Source organism: Mus caroli, chromosome 3 (assembly GCF_900094665.2).
Source record: "Mus caroli chromosome 3, CAROLI_EIJ_v1.1, whole genome shotgun sequence".
NCBI lineage: Eukaryota > Metazoa > Chordata > Mammalia > Rodentia > Muridae > Mus > Mus caroli.
In genome coordinates, this window is record NC_034572.1 from 36,149,400 (window position 1) to 36,164,405 (window position 15,006).

Sequence of the window (15,006 nt, forward strand, 5' to 3'; positions counted from 1 at the left end):
GAACTCACTTTGTAGACCAGGCTGGCCTTGAACTCAGAAATCCGCCTGCCTCTGCCTCCCGAGTGCTGGGATTAAAGGCGTGCGCCACCACACCCGGCTCTTCTCCATCCTTCTTGAACTGGGCTCTTGTCTCTCATTCTTGCTTCCTCTGGTGTGATCCCTGGATGCTACTTCCAGGAAGTCTGCTTGTATTTACCTTCCTGAGTTGGGTGGGACCTTTTCCCGCTGGGGGTTGCACTGAGGGGATTCACAGTCTTTTAAAACTGATCAGGAATGTGTGCACTGAGGAGATTGCTATTCACAGTTTTTATAAAACTGCGTTCAAGTCTTGGAGAACTAAATTAGGACTTCAGAGTATACGCTGTACATAGAGTGCATTCTCTTGGGGATTGTGCCACCCTCCCCAACAGGAGCCAGTTGTACAGCCCTCCCCTCCCCTGCTCTGAGATTTCAGTGCTGTGATTGTTTCAAGCAAGTTATAGTTTGCTCTCTGAAAGCTTTACCCTACATTGTGCCCTGACGTTCCTTCAAACCTGTTCATCTTTGTGAAGCTTTTTCTGTCTCAGTGAGTGTTTCTTTGTCATCATATGGGGTGGCCAGCAGTGGGGGCTCTTGTTGCCACCACTCTGTAACTGTCTCCCTGTGTTGTTTGCAGTGCTCTGTGAAGAACTGCCGGACAGCCTTCCATGTGACTTGTGCTTTTGACCGTGGCCTGGAGATGAAGACCATATTGGCAGAGAATGATGAAGTCAAATTCAAGTCCTACTGCCCAAAGCACAGCTCACACAGGAAACCCGAGGAGGGCCTGGGTGAAGGAACAGCCCAGGAGAATGGGGCCCCTGAGAGTTCTCCCCAGAGCCCTCTGGAGCCCTATGGTAATCTGGAGCAGAATCGAGAGGAGGCCCACCGGGTGAGTGTTCGCAAGCAGAAGCTACAGCAGCTGGAGGATGAGTTCTACACCTTCGTCAACCTGCTGGATGTGGCCAGGGCCCTGCGGCTGCCTGAGGAAGTGGTGGATTTCCTGTATCAGTACTGGAAGTTGAAGAGGAAGATCAACTTCAATAAGCCCCTCATCACCCCAAAGAAAGATGAAGAGGACAATCTAGCCAAGCGGGAGCAGGATGTCTTGTTTAGGAGGCTGCAGCTGTTCACGCACCTGCGGCAGGACCTGGAGAGGGTAATGATTGACACCGACACCTTATAATGACTTAGAGAAGAAGATGTAAAGAGGCGGGCACTTTCCTTGAGATGATAGCCAGTCATTACTCTCAGATCCTTGTACACACTACAGCATGAGGTCATGTTGGTTAAACATATTTATGGGCTGGTAAACTCACTGCATTGTGCAAGACTGCCAGTGTGGGAGTTGCTTTGTGATTATTTCTCCCGTTAATCTTTACTGTTCTCCAAGATCAGATGGGGTGTATCTTCATCCCCTATTCCCTTGTCCTTGTAGAGCTGGAGGGAATGGAGCACCAGGAACATGACCAAGGGCTTAACTCAGCAGCAGTTTAGAGCCTGGTTTTGAGAACTGGGATGTATCTGAGTTATGGGGAATGGGGCAGTGGCAAGGAAATTCCTTGTTCAACCTGGGGAGACATTTCCTAGGTGCTGATGAAGGGCTCGTTAGAGAGAGCTAAGCACTGCCTCCCATTGGCTCATCTTTGCTTCTAGGCTAATCCACAGGGGCATTCCCAGCTCTGTTGTGGAGCAGAACAGGCTGTGGGTGCTGATGTGTGTGCATGGACTTATATACACCTATTACAGAAAACAGTCTTGGCAGTGAGGTGCTAAGTCATCACAAAGGTTGTGCACATACAGAGTGCGATTGTGTGTGGCGCGCATCCCTCTCCGGGTGATGTCTGCGTGTGGTGTGATTCCTGGTGCACAGGGCATTGGGTCTGTCTGTGGAGCCCTTAGCAATCTCAGTACACTGCATACATAGACACACACGTGTTTATCACACTCCTGGGTTGCTGATTAAGTGGCTGTTGGCTGCCTGGAGCCTCAGCTGCTGGCACTCCCCTCAGCTGTTTGCTGCTTGGTGCCTCCCCCACTCTCCATTACCTCTGGAGTCCCCCGCTGGACCTTTTTTCCTGCTGCAGGAATAATTAGGAGTGGGCTGTCCTCCCCAGGGTCTCCCGTAGGTGGTTTTTTTGACCAAGGCTTGCTAATTGGGGATGCGTCTTGAGCACCTTCCATACTTACTCCCCTGACTGCTAGCTACCTATTAAATTCATTAGTGTGGCAGAGATGGTATGCAAGTTGTCTGGCCTGAAGCAGCCTGTGCCGAAAGGCACCCAAGTGGCCTGAAACAGCTAATGCGTATCTCCCTCCAGCTCCTCACGTATTAGAGAGGAGTGATTCATCACCTGCTTGGCAACAGCATCTGACTCATAGGTGATTTGAGATGAGAGTGTAGGCAGGAGAGTGCAAATGTACTTGGCCAAAAGGATGAGTTCTCACAGAGGCTTGCACTACCGTGTTGGAGATGGTCATGCACGTATTTCTAAGTGCTCATTAGAGGCCCTTTTAGTGCATCATCTAATGCTGACTTCTTGTGATGTCCTTTTCTAGACCTTGTTAGGATTCCGGGTAAGGTGGTGGGTGCTAGTTAGGCTAAGGGGAGGTGGGAGCAGGTTGGTTAGGCTCCCACACCCCCCCTGGTGGTCAGTTCAAAGAACCACATGCACTTGTGGTGTGTTCTTGAGAAAGGGATTCAGGGTTAATGGGTATTTTGTTGAGAAGCTACCATCCTAACCCAACAACTGCTGTAATTGGGGTGCATGGAGTCAGATAGCCCTTGGGAGGGGAGGCGAGAAGTCTCATGTTTTGACTGTGTTTGTTTAACAATCACCACAGAATAAAAGTGTAGAAAATGTTTGTGGTGTATTAACTCTTTTTCTGTATTTAAGTTACTGAGATTAACATATACTTATAATTAAATTCTCAACTTTTTTTGGAGTCGTCATTTTGCGTTTAAGTAGAATAATGCCTGTGGTGCATAAGGGAATAAATCAGGATTTGTGTGCACCAGTGCCTGTGTATGTGTGTGTGTGTGTGGCATTACTTAACATTCAGTATTAAAGAGTCTACGGTTTTAATGCAGTCAGTGTCAGTTTAAAAGGGGTGTATTTATAATGACATGTTATGTTTTCCTCCTGCCATGAGGACCGTCTGAAAGCTGAAGTCTATGGCAGGCCCTGGAGAGTTGTACAGTGCTCTGCAATTATAAAAAAGTGTATCAGACCAAGGGCTTATCAGGGCAGCCATGACAAAAGAAAAAGTCCAAAGGTACAATTAACTTGTCTTCTCAGTAAGTTAGTGGTCTATTTTTATGAACTATCAGCACATGGTAGGCACTTGAGCCAGTCGATGTAGGCGACCGGACTGGAGGCATGTGGTCATTCCTGAACAAGTGAGTGGCACTCAGCACATGCAGGTGACTCAGTGATTACGTTAATTGTTCTTTCTGGCAAATTAACACCTCGGGGGCCTTCCACACCTGGGTACCAATTCTGGATCAGAAAGCTACGTGACAGGAATAGGTATCAGGAGGCTCTAAATGAGATGGTTGGTAATGTGGTGAGTGTAACTTCCAGCTTCCGGAGGCTGTCATCTTACTCTGGGATTCCTGACTACCTCACTGAACTACTAGCTTGGATAAAGACATCCTGCACTTGCTGTAGTTTGTACGGAAAGGCTCCAAGTCCTGGGGAACAGTCCTGTGCATTTGTCACTCAGTGGAACATAACATTTTGAAAACTCAATGCGACCTCAGTTGTTCACTAAACAAAAATGCACGTGAGGCTTTAATGTGGCAGGCACTGCATAGGGCTCAGGAAATCCACTGCAAGCACTCTTGCCTGCTCTGCTGCTTGTTCTCAGGATGCAACAGGAACATTCTGGAAACTTTAAAAGTGCAAACTGGAGTGGGGGCGTGGGGGGGATCATGGTTGTTTCTGTTTGTGAACTTGCTTTAAGGGGAGAGTTGACTTGGATTTAGCCTGATGTCAGACGGTGAGGCATGGTAGGTTTGGGGGCCTGCTGCTAGCCGCTGAGGGAAGGTGAATTGAGTGGCCAAGCTCTCTGGGCAGAGAGTCTAGATTTCTGCCAAGAATTTTTTTTTTTTTTTTGTTTACTTTGGGGTCAGCCAAAGCTGGATCAAATAGGCATTAGAGATCACAACTGTAAATTATGGCTTCTTTTGCTTTGTGGGTTTATTTAGATGTTATTTATCTGAGGTCACTGGAAGGAAAAGGTTTTTTGTTTTGTCTTTTCTCTCCTCACTAAAGCCTTTCCTGGCACAGAAGCCATCAGAGTTGAGATTCCTGCCTTCCCTATTTATTTTCATGGGTCAGGCTTAAGATGTTTCTGCACGCCTGAGTTGAATGTGAGCATGAACTATAATAATGCCCACTTCGTGTCTCCAAAAATCAGATTCTTCATGGGAAGCTGGCTTGTGTGTTGTCAGAGGTTTGAACTTGTGATGAGGGTTTAGGTTTGATCCTTCCTTTGTTTATGAGTTTCCACCCATAATCTCATCTGGGTGGTATAGAGAAGATCCTGTTAGCCACTTTCAGCCCCAAGTTGGTTAGGGTTTTTCTAAAGAGCACCTTCTTCCTTGCCTGGGATTGTGGCTATCCCTTAGGCAGGCAGGCCCAGTGACATTATATTTAACTCAGACAGGGAGCATGATTTTCTTTTTAATCTTTTATTAATTGAACCTAATAGTATTAATAAGTTATTAATATAGAAATAGAGGCAGGAAGTCCCTGATAGTGCATCATTAGGGGTCAGCAAAATCCAGTAGTATTTCCCTTCATGGCCCATGTCCTCATGTAGGTCCCAGCCTGGAGCACAGCTGGGAGTGTGAGGATGGAGAAAGGTCTGAAAATAGAGGGGATATCTGTGTCAGCCAGTATGCAAAACTGCATGGCTTGTGCCAGAGAAGCAGCTAGTGAGTGACCTTTGAACTTGCACTTACAGTATGATACAAGAAAGACTGCTCAAAAGGATGATGCATTTTTAGCACGCCCTAGATGCTAGCCAGTGGGGAGCATGTAGTCATTTTCCACTTCTGCCACTGCTGCTGAGGTGGCTGAGGTCTTATGGGCATCTTCCTGAAGAAAGGTTCAACTGTTCAGTGGTGGGCTGCACCTGATGTTCTGTCTTTACGCCCAAAGGATCAGTGGGGTTTAGTGCCTTTATTCTTTACTTTTGTATTTAATGGTGACTGATGGCTTTAAGAGTAGGGAATAATGACTCTGGAAGCCTAGACCACTGACCACAAACTAATACATATGTATGTGATTTGAAGAAGTCTTCTGTCCGATTGAGTGGGGAATCTCAGCATGTGATCTTTCCGTTACAGATAAACTAGAATGCGGGTGAGGTTAGTAGCAGGTTTAAACTGATGATCCATAGATCCAAAGATTTGCTGGGGATGCTGGGGCAGTTCCTGGGCATTTGCACACCTCACTGGAATATGCTGCAGTGGCTGGCTGTTTGCAAAGTTGTACCCAGTGAACCAAGCAGCTCATTTGATTTTCTAGAGGACTTTGTGCAGGGGTTCCTCTTATGCCATTGACCTGGAAGACACTTGATAGAAGTATTCAGGGAGGTTGCTTCATAATTGCTCAAACTATTTACAATAAGATTTCTGAGAAGACACTGTTGGATGGTAAGCGGAGCTCTCTGGCACAAGGCAGCAAGTCCTGTAGGGGTCTCTACAATTGCAGACTGGTGGGGAAGAGTGGGACTCTGCCTATCTCTGCTACTTCCCCAGTGTAACTTCATGGTTGCTACAGACACGAGGGAATAAATAAGCAGAATTCTTCTAGTGGTAGGGTAAAATGCTTAAAGCATGTTTTGATTTCAAATGTCTGTCAAGGCTTTAGTAGGGCCAGTATATCTCAGGTACTGGAGAAATGAAAGCACTGAAGTATCGTTACCGTATTGCTCACTTAGAATCTTTATTCTCTACATTCTAGGTTCGGAACCTCACTTACATGGTGACCCGCAGGGAAAAGATTAAACGGTCTGTGTGCAAAGTCCAGGAACAAATTTTCACTCAGTACACTAAGCTCTTGGAGCAAGAAAAAGTTTCAGGTATGCATAAAGCCCTAGAAGTAGGGCAGGGGTTTGAAGCCTTGACACTGCTGTTGAGGGAAAACAGTTGTTCTTCCAATTTGTCTTGTAGAAAGTTTTCAGTAGCACAGCTGTTCATATTCAGGGAACATCTTTAAACACATTATATTGGAGGGAAGGAACGGAATTTGGCATTAAATAGGCTTTGAGACCTGTAGCATCTCCCTGATGACCAAATAGAAGCAAGTCATAGACCTTAATTTCTCTCTCCAATTTCATGTAAAGTGGGGATGCTATCTCAAGTTACCTAAGTATCAGGATATGGGAAGGAAAACAAACTGCAGCACATTGCAGAGCTTTTGATAAACATGGGGATAGCTACAAAGGTGTGACTTCATGCTCTAGCTTTTGGAGCAATCTAACATTGTAAATACTTGCTAAGACTACTTACCACATACACTCATTTCCTAACATTCATGGTGGACTTCTGAAGGTATGGATGAGATGGAATTCTGCGTGTGCTGGGCATTTAATTAATTAATAAATTAATTAATTAATTGTCTTCTATTTACATTGTTCTAGCCAGCCAAAAAGGAAGAAAAATATGGGAATATGCTTCCTCTACTCTGAAGAGTGTGTCAGTTATTAATGTTGGGCAAGTGTTTCACTCTGAGATTCATATGATCTTCAGTTAGTCTGGTATAGAATCATGACCTCTAAAATGTGCGTTTTGCATCAGTGTTCTGTGATGATAAGCCCCAGAAAGTAGGTAGTGTAAGATTTCATGGAGGAAGTTGGTCCTGGGATACGTCAGGGAGCAGGTGGGTCTTAGGCTGGCCTTCAGTGGAGAAGGATGAGCCACTCTACCTTGGATTGCCCTTAAAAGTTCCAGCACTCTTGGCACTTGCTTGTGTGGAGAGTCATTGTTCATTCAGTCTTTGTGGATTTTTTCCCTAGATAATTATGGCATCCAAGCAGCATAGTAGAGATAACCTGGTTAGGGAGCACACAGAAAAGACTGAGGGGAAGCTTTCAGCAATACTCTCCTCTTGGAGGGCCTCCTACTTTTAAATGTGCTCTTGCTAAGATTAAGTATTTTTCAGAGGAACCAAGTGTCTTTCATTATCTGTAACTTAAAACTTCAGTTGCAAACTTTGAAAGTAAGTTTTCCAAGTAGTGTCATTGGTTAAAGACAGTGTAGTTTAGATTCTTTAAGTTCACTCTATCTCTTTGGTGTCTGGGATGGTTGATGGTAGTATGCAGAGGTACTTGCTAAGGAGTCAGTGATATAGGATGACGTGTGTATGTGGCTGGAATGGAGTCATTCTTTTTTGGGTATCCCAGGCAGCTGCTTGCATCATGGCGATTTGTACTTGGCTGAGTGAGATTCTCTTCACAAAGGGTTAGGGCATATTTTGGGTTATAGAACTGAAATGTAGATTGATCCAGAAGTCCTACTGCTGGTGAACACGGTGGCTTATACTTGTTAGCGTTCTGGGGGCTGAGGTAGGAGGAGTGCCACAATTTTAGTCAGCTGGACTAGGTTGTGAGTTCTAGGTCACTCTAGGCTACAGAATGAGACCTTGTTATAAGAAAACAACAAAAACAAAAATTCAGAAAAGAGAAACAAATCTTTCCTTCATTTTGAGTTGAACAGCAATTATAATCATTTGAAAAGACTTTATTCTTGTGGGATGCTACAGCAAATGCAGCTGAAGCCCCCAAGAGTGGCTTTTCTTTCTCATTTCTAAACTGTGATGCTTAGTTTCCTGCCCTTAAAGACACTTTCAAGGGAGATGCCCATGACTTTACATGTGTCTTTTAGAGTTCATGGCTCAAACTTTTGCGATTCTGGGAACTAGTTAGGGTCATTTTGTGGAATGAGAGCTTCTTCAGTGGAAGTGGTACTTAAGGGAGCTTCAAGTCAGGTAGATAGAAATTATAGTTCAGACAACACTGGACCTTCTTCATCTTTGTTTGCTTCGGGCATTTCAATAAAAAACAAACAAAAAATACACTTCAAATGCCATAAAGATCGACTCCAGTGATTGTTTTCTGAGAAAGCAGACATTTTCAGATGAACAGCTTGTAAAAAGGACCTGTGTTGCTGTTAAGGTCTCTTGGGTTGTAAGGTCTTATGAGGTTTCCTGTAGGACAATGGAACTGAACCTCGTGGTTCACATCTTAAGAGGAGACAAAACATAAGACTTGCTGTTTTGTAGTTGGTCTTGAGACTCTTATAGAACCATGGTCCTTATGAATTCCCCATCAGTTTTCAGACCAGCGTTATAAAGTTTATTAATGAGTATGAAACACATTTTTGTGGATCATAACTAGCAGACAAAACAGGTGTGGAATAGACTAGGGAGTGTCAGGCTGGAGAGTGGTTAGGAGTATTTTGCTGCTTGAGTATTCCAGAGGATCTGGGTTTGATTCCCAACACCCACATAGCAACTTACAACTGTCTATTAGAATAAACTCTAGGTCCAGAGGATCTGATGCCCTCTGCTGGCTTCCACAAGCACTGTACCCCATGTAGTACAGACATACATGCAGGCAAAACACTTGTACACATAAAATAAAAAATGATTAAAAAAACAGGAAGTGCCAGTTTCTAATGAGATGAGAATTGATATTCATAAATTCATAAAATATAAGCGTTTACTAGGTTAAGCTATGAAATCTAAGTTTGTGATTTGCATAAAAGACTGATTTAATGATTTAACAACTTGGATGACAGGTTGACCTCCACGCATTTTCCGTACAGTGAATGAACTTTGCTTCTCATATTACATGTCCAGAATTATCGTGAGCACTTACCTGTGTTCAGTTTGCACATTTACATGTACTTGTCCTCCGTGGTCCTATGGAGAAAGAAACTTAGAAGCTCTGCTTAGTCTCAGAGAGGAAAGTGACTGGTAGATGGGACAATTGCTGCTATGTAGAGGTAGTGGCCGCCATTGGATAGATTTCAAATGGATTCCCCAAAGTTTCATAAAAAACTGTATTTTAGTGGCTTTGGATTAAAAAGAAAGATCTAGTATACTGACTACAAAGATTGAAAGCAGATTCTTGAAGCAGGTCATATCTTTTTTTTTTTTTTTAAACAAAGTGCTGCTGTTGCTTGCTTGGGTGGGAAGTTTGTAAATGATGTTTCCAGTCTAGAACTTTATGAGTTTGGATTTGCTTATGTAATTTTTCCTCTGGTTTTCTGTTCCTAGGTGTGCCTTCTTCCTGCTCCTCCGCACTGGAGAACATGCTTTTGTTCAACAGTCCTTCTGTGGGCCCCAATGCTCCCAAGATAGAGGACTTGAAGTGGCATTCTGCATTCTTCAGGAAACAAATGGGTACTTCCTTGGTTAATCCACTGAAAAAGTCCCATAAGCGAGATGCATTGCAGAACAGTTCTGGGACTGAGGGCAAGACCTCGCATAAGCAGCCAGGTCTTTGTGGTAGAAAGGAGGGGCTGGGGGTCCCAGAAAGCTTGCTGAGCTTAGAAAAGACTTTTGCAGAAGCACGTCTCATATCATCAGCACAACAGAGAAATGGTGTGGTGACCCCAGACCATGGGAAAAGAAGAGACAATCGTTTTCATTGTGATCTCGTTAAAGGAGACTTAAAGGACAAATCTTTTAAGCAGAGTCACAAGCCTCTCAGGTCCACAGACACATCCCAGAGGCATCTGGACAACACAAGAGCTGCCACCTCCCCTGGAGTAGGGCAGTCAGCACCTGGCACCAGGAAGGAGATTGTGTCCAAGTGCAATGGCTCCCTAGTCAAAGTGCCTATAACACCTGCCAGCCCAGTTAAAAGCTGGGGAGGATTCCGGATTCCAAAGAAGGGGGAGCGGCAGCAGCAAGGAGAAGCCCATGATGGGGCCTGCCACCAGCACTCAGACTGCTCCCATCTGGGTGTAAGCCGAGCTCCAGCCAAGGAGAGAGCGAAGAGCAGGTTAAGAGCTGACAGTGAGAATGATGGGTACGCCCCAGACGGGGAAATGAGTGACTCAGAGAGCGAGGCATCAGAGAAGAAATGTATCCATGCCAGCAGCACCATCAGCAGGAGGACAGACATCATCAGGAGAAGCATCTTGGCCTCTTGATGAAACAGCCGGTGTGGAAGCACATGGCTTGTTGCCGTGTGCTGAGGAGAGCTCTGATAATGGGGGCAAGCAAATACCCATTGTTTCTGAGCTACAGACATACTTCCTTGCAATTCAGATTGAATTTTTTTCCAGAGTCATTTATAAATCATTGTGAGAAGTTTGTGTTATTTGCAACTTGTTGAGGAAACAGAAGAGTAGACTGTAACCATAAGACACTAAGATTAGAACCTGAACTAAACACTAAAAAAAAAAAAAAAAAAAACCCAACAAATGAAGTAACTTTACAGAGGGCCAGGCTTGAATAGCATCATGTATTATTGCCCTCTACATTCTCCCCAAAGCACAAACTCTTGAATACTCACTCTTACAGAATCATAGAATTCTGTGTGGTGAACAAGTCCTATTTATAGAAGCCCTCATGTACCATTTATAGCCCACAAAGCTTATTTTCTAGGAATGGTAAATGCTGACAGACAGCATTTGGCTCCCAGGCTGTGTGGTGTGAGGAGCTGAGGTTCAGAAGCTTCAGCAACACTGGGATCTTGCACATGTGGCATCCAGGGGAAGAGTTTACACAATAGGCATTGCTGGAAGGCTGGAGGGACAGAACAGAGCTGCTGCACTGAGATTTGGGGCCCGTGTAGCAAGGTCCCGAAACCCTGAGTGGGCTGTGGACACAGGACGGGTGGAGGAAAAGTTGTCCAGAAAGTTCTGTGAGAAAGGGCAGCTGAGGCCCAGGTGTTACTAGTCCGCTTGACCTTCCTCTTTCCTAACTGCTGGCCTTTGGATCCAAATGGGATTTCCCTGGCTACTGCCAGTACTTGGCCATCTGGCTTCCAATAATACAATGGTTATTCAAGTTCAAGTGATGAACTTCTGGTGACTCACTTCTACAGAGTCAACCACTAGTGCATATTTGGGAAATCCAGGCTTCCACCATGAGTGGATTCCTTAAGCAAAAAGGAAAACAAAAAGCAAAATAGGTTATATTTTAAAATATAGAAAGGCAATAAGTTGCATCAAGGTTATACAGGAAAGAATTCAAAGTGTATCCTTGAATAGGTTTCTGGAGTTGGAGTTCTAAACTCTGATTTGTAACTTGGACTTTCGAATTGCAAATGGCAATAACTAGTAAGTTATCAGCAATAATAAATTTAGCATTAAATTTGAGTATAATGTTTTGTTTTTGCACTCCTCATATAGTGCATATGTATTCAGACAAGTGGATAGTGTTAAAGTCCTGTTATTTTCTTTGGAATTCAATGTAGTTGTGAATCAAAATTAAGAGAAGGGAAGTTTTATTAGCAATGAGATTTAGAATTAAGGGCATTTGGAATAAGCCCAGTTTCCCCTAAATTACCCTTAGCTTATTAATATCAATGTTCAGATTCCTGATTCATTTATACATCTGTTTCCATGTGGCAGGGACATTCTGATATTTGATGAGAAATGCTTTGAGTTTGTAGAAGCTTTCAAGTCTTCCAGATGATTGTCAACAACAGAAAAGGCTTATTGAATTCCATCTTGCTATGCAAGTTTTATCAGATGATCAAATGACAGATCTGATGCATCTCATTGTATGTATGACATTTTCAAACTAAGTCTTAACTTCTCAAGTACATTGTAGTAGCTAATTCAGGGGAGGGGAAAGGATGACCCAGGTTTTAGATTGACTATTTTTTGAGCTATGGAGCTCCTTTGAGACTGCTGTCCAGATCAGCTCGTTGCTACTGGTATTCGAAGATTCTTAGGAGTCCAAGTTGTACTTTTGCTTGTAGCCTAATTTAAAAATGAGATGTTTTGCATATGAGCAAAAACCTTTTGCTGGATACAGGAAAAGGCTGGACTCTGATCTAGTTATCTTTTGATTACAGCAACAGCTCTGGGTGAGAATAGAATTTATAGAGGAATAATCTGTGAAGCCATAGAAAGAAATCCTAAATTAATCTAGTGAGTATATGGCCTCTCACCATTTTAGGAGGCACCAGATTCATTTGCACTATTAGGAATGCTAGTTTTGTGCAAAAATAAATGCCTTACCTGTTTCCCCCCACATTTAGGTTGAAAAGCTTTCAAATGTTCCAAGTTATGCTGAACCAAAAACAAATAAAACAAAATGAAAAAAAAAAAATAAAAAAATAATAAAAAATTTCCCCCACAAAAACATAACAAAAAAATAAAGCCCACACGTTTAATTACTGCTTTGAAATGCAATGGTATAGAGCACGGTTTCTGACAGTGTAATGATAGCTTTGTAAGTTAGTTCATGTCATGCTGGGAACTCTGTATGAGGCGGCCACAGGCAGCAGCAGCCCACCTACCTACCCACTTGCATTCTATTAGTATTGAGCTTTTTTGTTTGTTTGTTTGTTCTTTTGAATCTTCCTTGTGCATCCTGACCAAGAAATATCTTTGATTATGATCAATGTATTATGTCAAAATGTAGGCTAGTTGAACTTTTGTAAAGTTGCCTGGAATGTCATTTGTTAGGTTATAAACACAAAATTTAAATGAAGGGTTTTATGTGTTGTGTACAAATCTTAATTATTTTAAAATGGACAGACTTGTCATTACATTTGTAACCTTGTACAGAGGATTTTTCACTATGTGCCTAGCTTGGTGTCCATTCAACTAAAATTGAAAAAAAAAGGTGCATGAAGAGTTAAAATCAGAAGTTAAACAAAGTCTATGTAGAGATGACTATTTTATATTACATGGCCCAATCCTGTATTTATTTCTACCCCCTTTTTGAAAGTATTTATAAAACTAGTTGAAGACAGCTGTATTTTTTTGTTGAACTATTTAGTAGAATTTGTGCCTTTTTGTCTGTATGTGAATAAATGCTGTACATTTTGCAATACATTTTAAGTGTCTGTTGAAATCTGCTTTTGGTTAAGGTTTCTTGAGTGGTGGGCTTGTTGTGTCAGTTTATATTGAGAATGAGAACTGTATGGGATATACCTACACTGTAGAATACAGACTCACTGGGCAGTGTAACTAGCAGTTTCCCTGGATGCTGCCCGTTTGTCACTACCTCCTCCTCTTCCCATGCTACCTTTGGTTCTTTAAAGAATATAATTTGAATCTTAACACACTTAATTGTTGAAGTAATGTACATGTTAGGGTTTAAAGGCTGAGCCTTTACTATTCACATCACCTTAGTCAAATCACTAAGCCTCATGAGCCCGTTTTCCCAATTTTTGAAGAGATTTATGCCACCTTGCCCAGCATATGCCTATAATCCTGTAACTTGGGAGGTTCAATAGATCCACTAGGGGTCGTCTCAAAAAATCTTCAATTGATACCCCTAAAAGACATAATTGGTTGTAGCTCTGAGGGAGAACACTTGTCCAGCATGTGCAAGACCCTGGTTTCCATCTCTCCTGCTGCAAAAACAAATATCTTGGTGTTTTACTGGAGTTGCAGCATTTTAAAGCATTTCACAGATTAAACTGGTAAGCCATATATACGATTTTACTATTAGGAAGACCCAGGAATCCGCAATGAGCTGATGTTATTCCTGAAGGTTATATTTATGAAGTACTTAACATTTTTTTCAGAGTGGTTTCATTAAATGGTTTTGAGCACAGAACACTGGAACAGTAGGTCAAATAAGAGGAACTGACCTACATCCCACAAAAACAATTTTCAAGATCACAGCATTGGGACTTGACAGAACTGGGCCTCGTTCTAACTTTTAGTTTTTGAGTATTTGCAGTGGGGAACAATCTTAGACAATCAGCAGTCAAATGCACCTTCATGTTGGGAGCAGGAAGCCTGATAACCGTGTACCCATCCATGTAGATTATGATTAGAGGCAGTGGTGCCTTATCATTATGACTCAAATTTAAAATTTGTAAGCGTCTTTTCTAACATGAATTATCCAATAGTTGTCTCAACCCTTGTTTATTTCTCCTTGTCCTCCTTAGAGACTATTTACTTGTGTTGCTTGCTCTCATAAGGCTCCAGAGAGAAATAACTGTGATTCTTCTTTAAGGGTTTCAAGATGAATAATCATAATAGCTCCCTAGGGAAATTAAGTCCCCAGGAGCCAAAGGAAGGGCCTGGTGTTGGCAATTCTATAATCTGTGATGGGAAATGTGGCACCAGGGATTTGAGTTCATGTTTCCACCCAAATCAAGGAGAAACTGCTTCTGCCTTTGAAACATTAGCCATCTGCAACAAACTGCCACTAATTGCAACACTGAAATCTTTCCTCCAGTTTCTCTTTAAGGCTTAGCACTGCACTAGATAATGCAGCCTTGTCTATGCCAGTTTGGAAAACCCTCTCTAAAAAGGATGAAGTCAATCTAATCTGGCCTCCTGTCCACTCCTTGATCTCTGCTGCTCTCCATGCAGCTCAGTTCTTTTTCTGAGTGGACTGCTTTCTCAAGGGAGAATAATTCTCAGGTTATACGGATACTTGAGGTTTGGATATTCAGTTTTTCTCTTTAGACAGTGACACCAGGGCGTCTTTTGTGAGGGCTTTTCTTCAATGGTTCCTTGTCAGGGTTTCTACTGTATCACCCCAACATTCCCCATTTCTGCGTTTCCATCATCACTATATGTCTCTTCATTTCTTGCTAGATTGTTGCAACAGCTTAGTCTTGTTTCCTTGACTCAAGCTGTGCTGAAATGAACTCCTGCTTCCTCTAATTAGCTGTAACCTTGCCAATGCTATCTCCACAGTGACAACTTCCAAATGGCAGATTCTGTCATTCTGTACAGCTTTCAGAGGAGCCTCCAGACTTGGTAATTAGCTTGGGCTCACCAAGGGGCAAGCACTGGTCTGTATAGAGTACACCGATTTG

At 42.8% G+C, this 15,006-nt stretch overlaps 1 protein-coding gene across 4 annotated transcripts in view; it reads left to right on the forward strand.

Moving 5' to 3' along the window:
- Jade1 (jade family PHD finger 1) overlaps nt 1-10,467 on the forward strand; it is a 50,112-nt gene extending 39,645 nt beyond the window's left edge. For all 4 annotated transcript variants that reach the window (XM_021157558.2, XM_021157559.2, XM_029474950.1 and 1 more), the window contains exons 9-11: nt 656-1,177; nt 5,994-6,111; nt 9,312-10,467. In XM_021157558.2, coding sequence (XP_021013217.1) covers nt 656-1,177; nt 5,994-6,111; nt 9,312-10,192 — 1,521 coding nt within the window. In that variant the 3' untranslated portion in view covers nt 10,193-10,467. The remainder of the gene's footprint in view (nt 1-655; nt 1,178-5,993; nt 6,112-9,311) is intronic.
- Nucleotides 10,468-15,006: the final 4,539 nt, after the last annotated feature.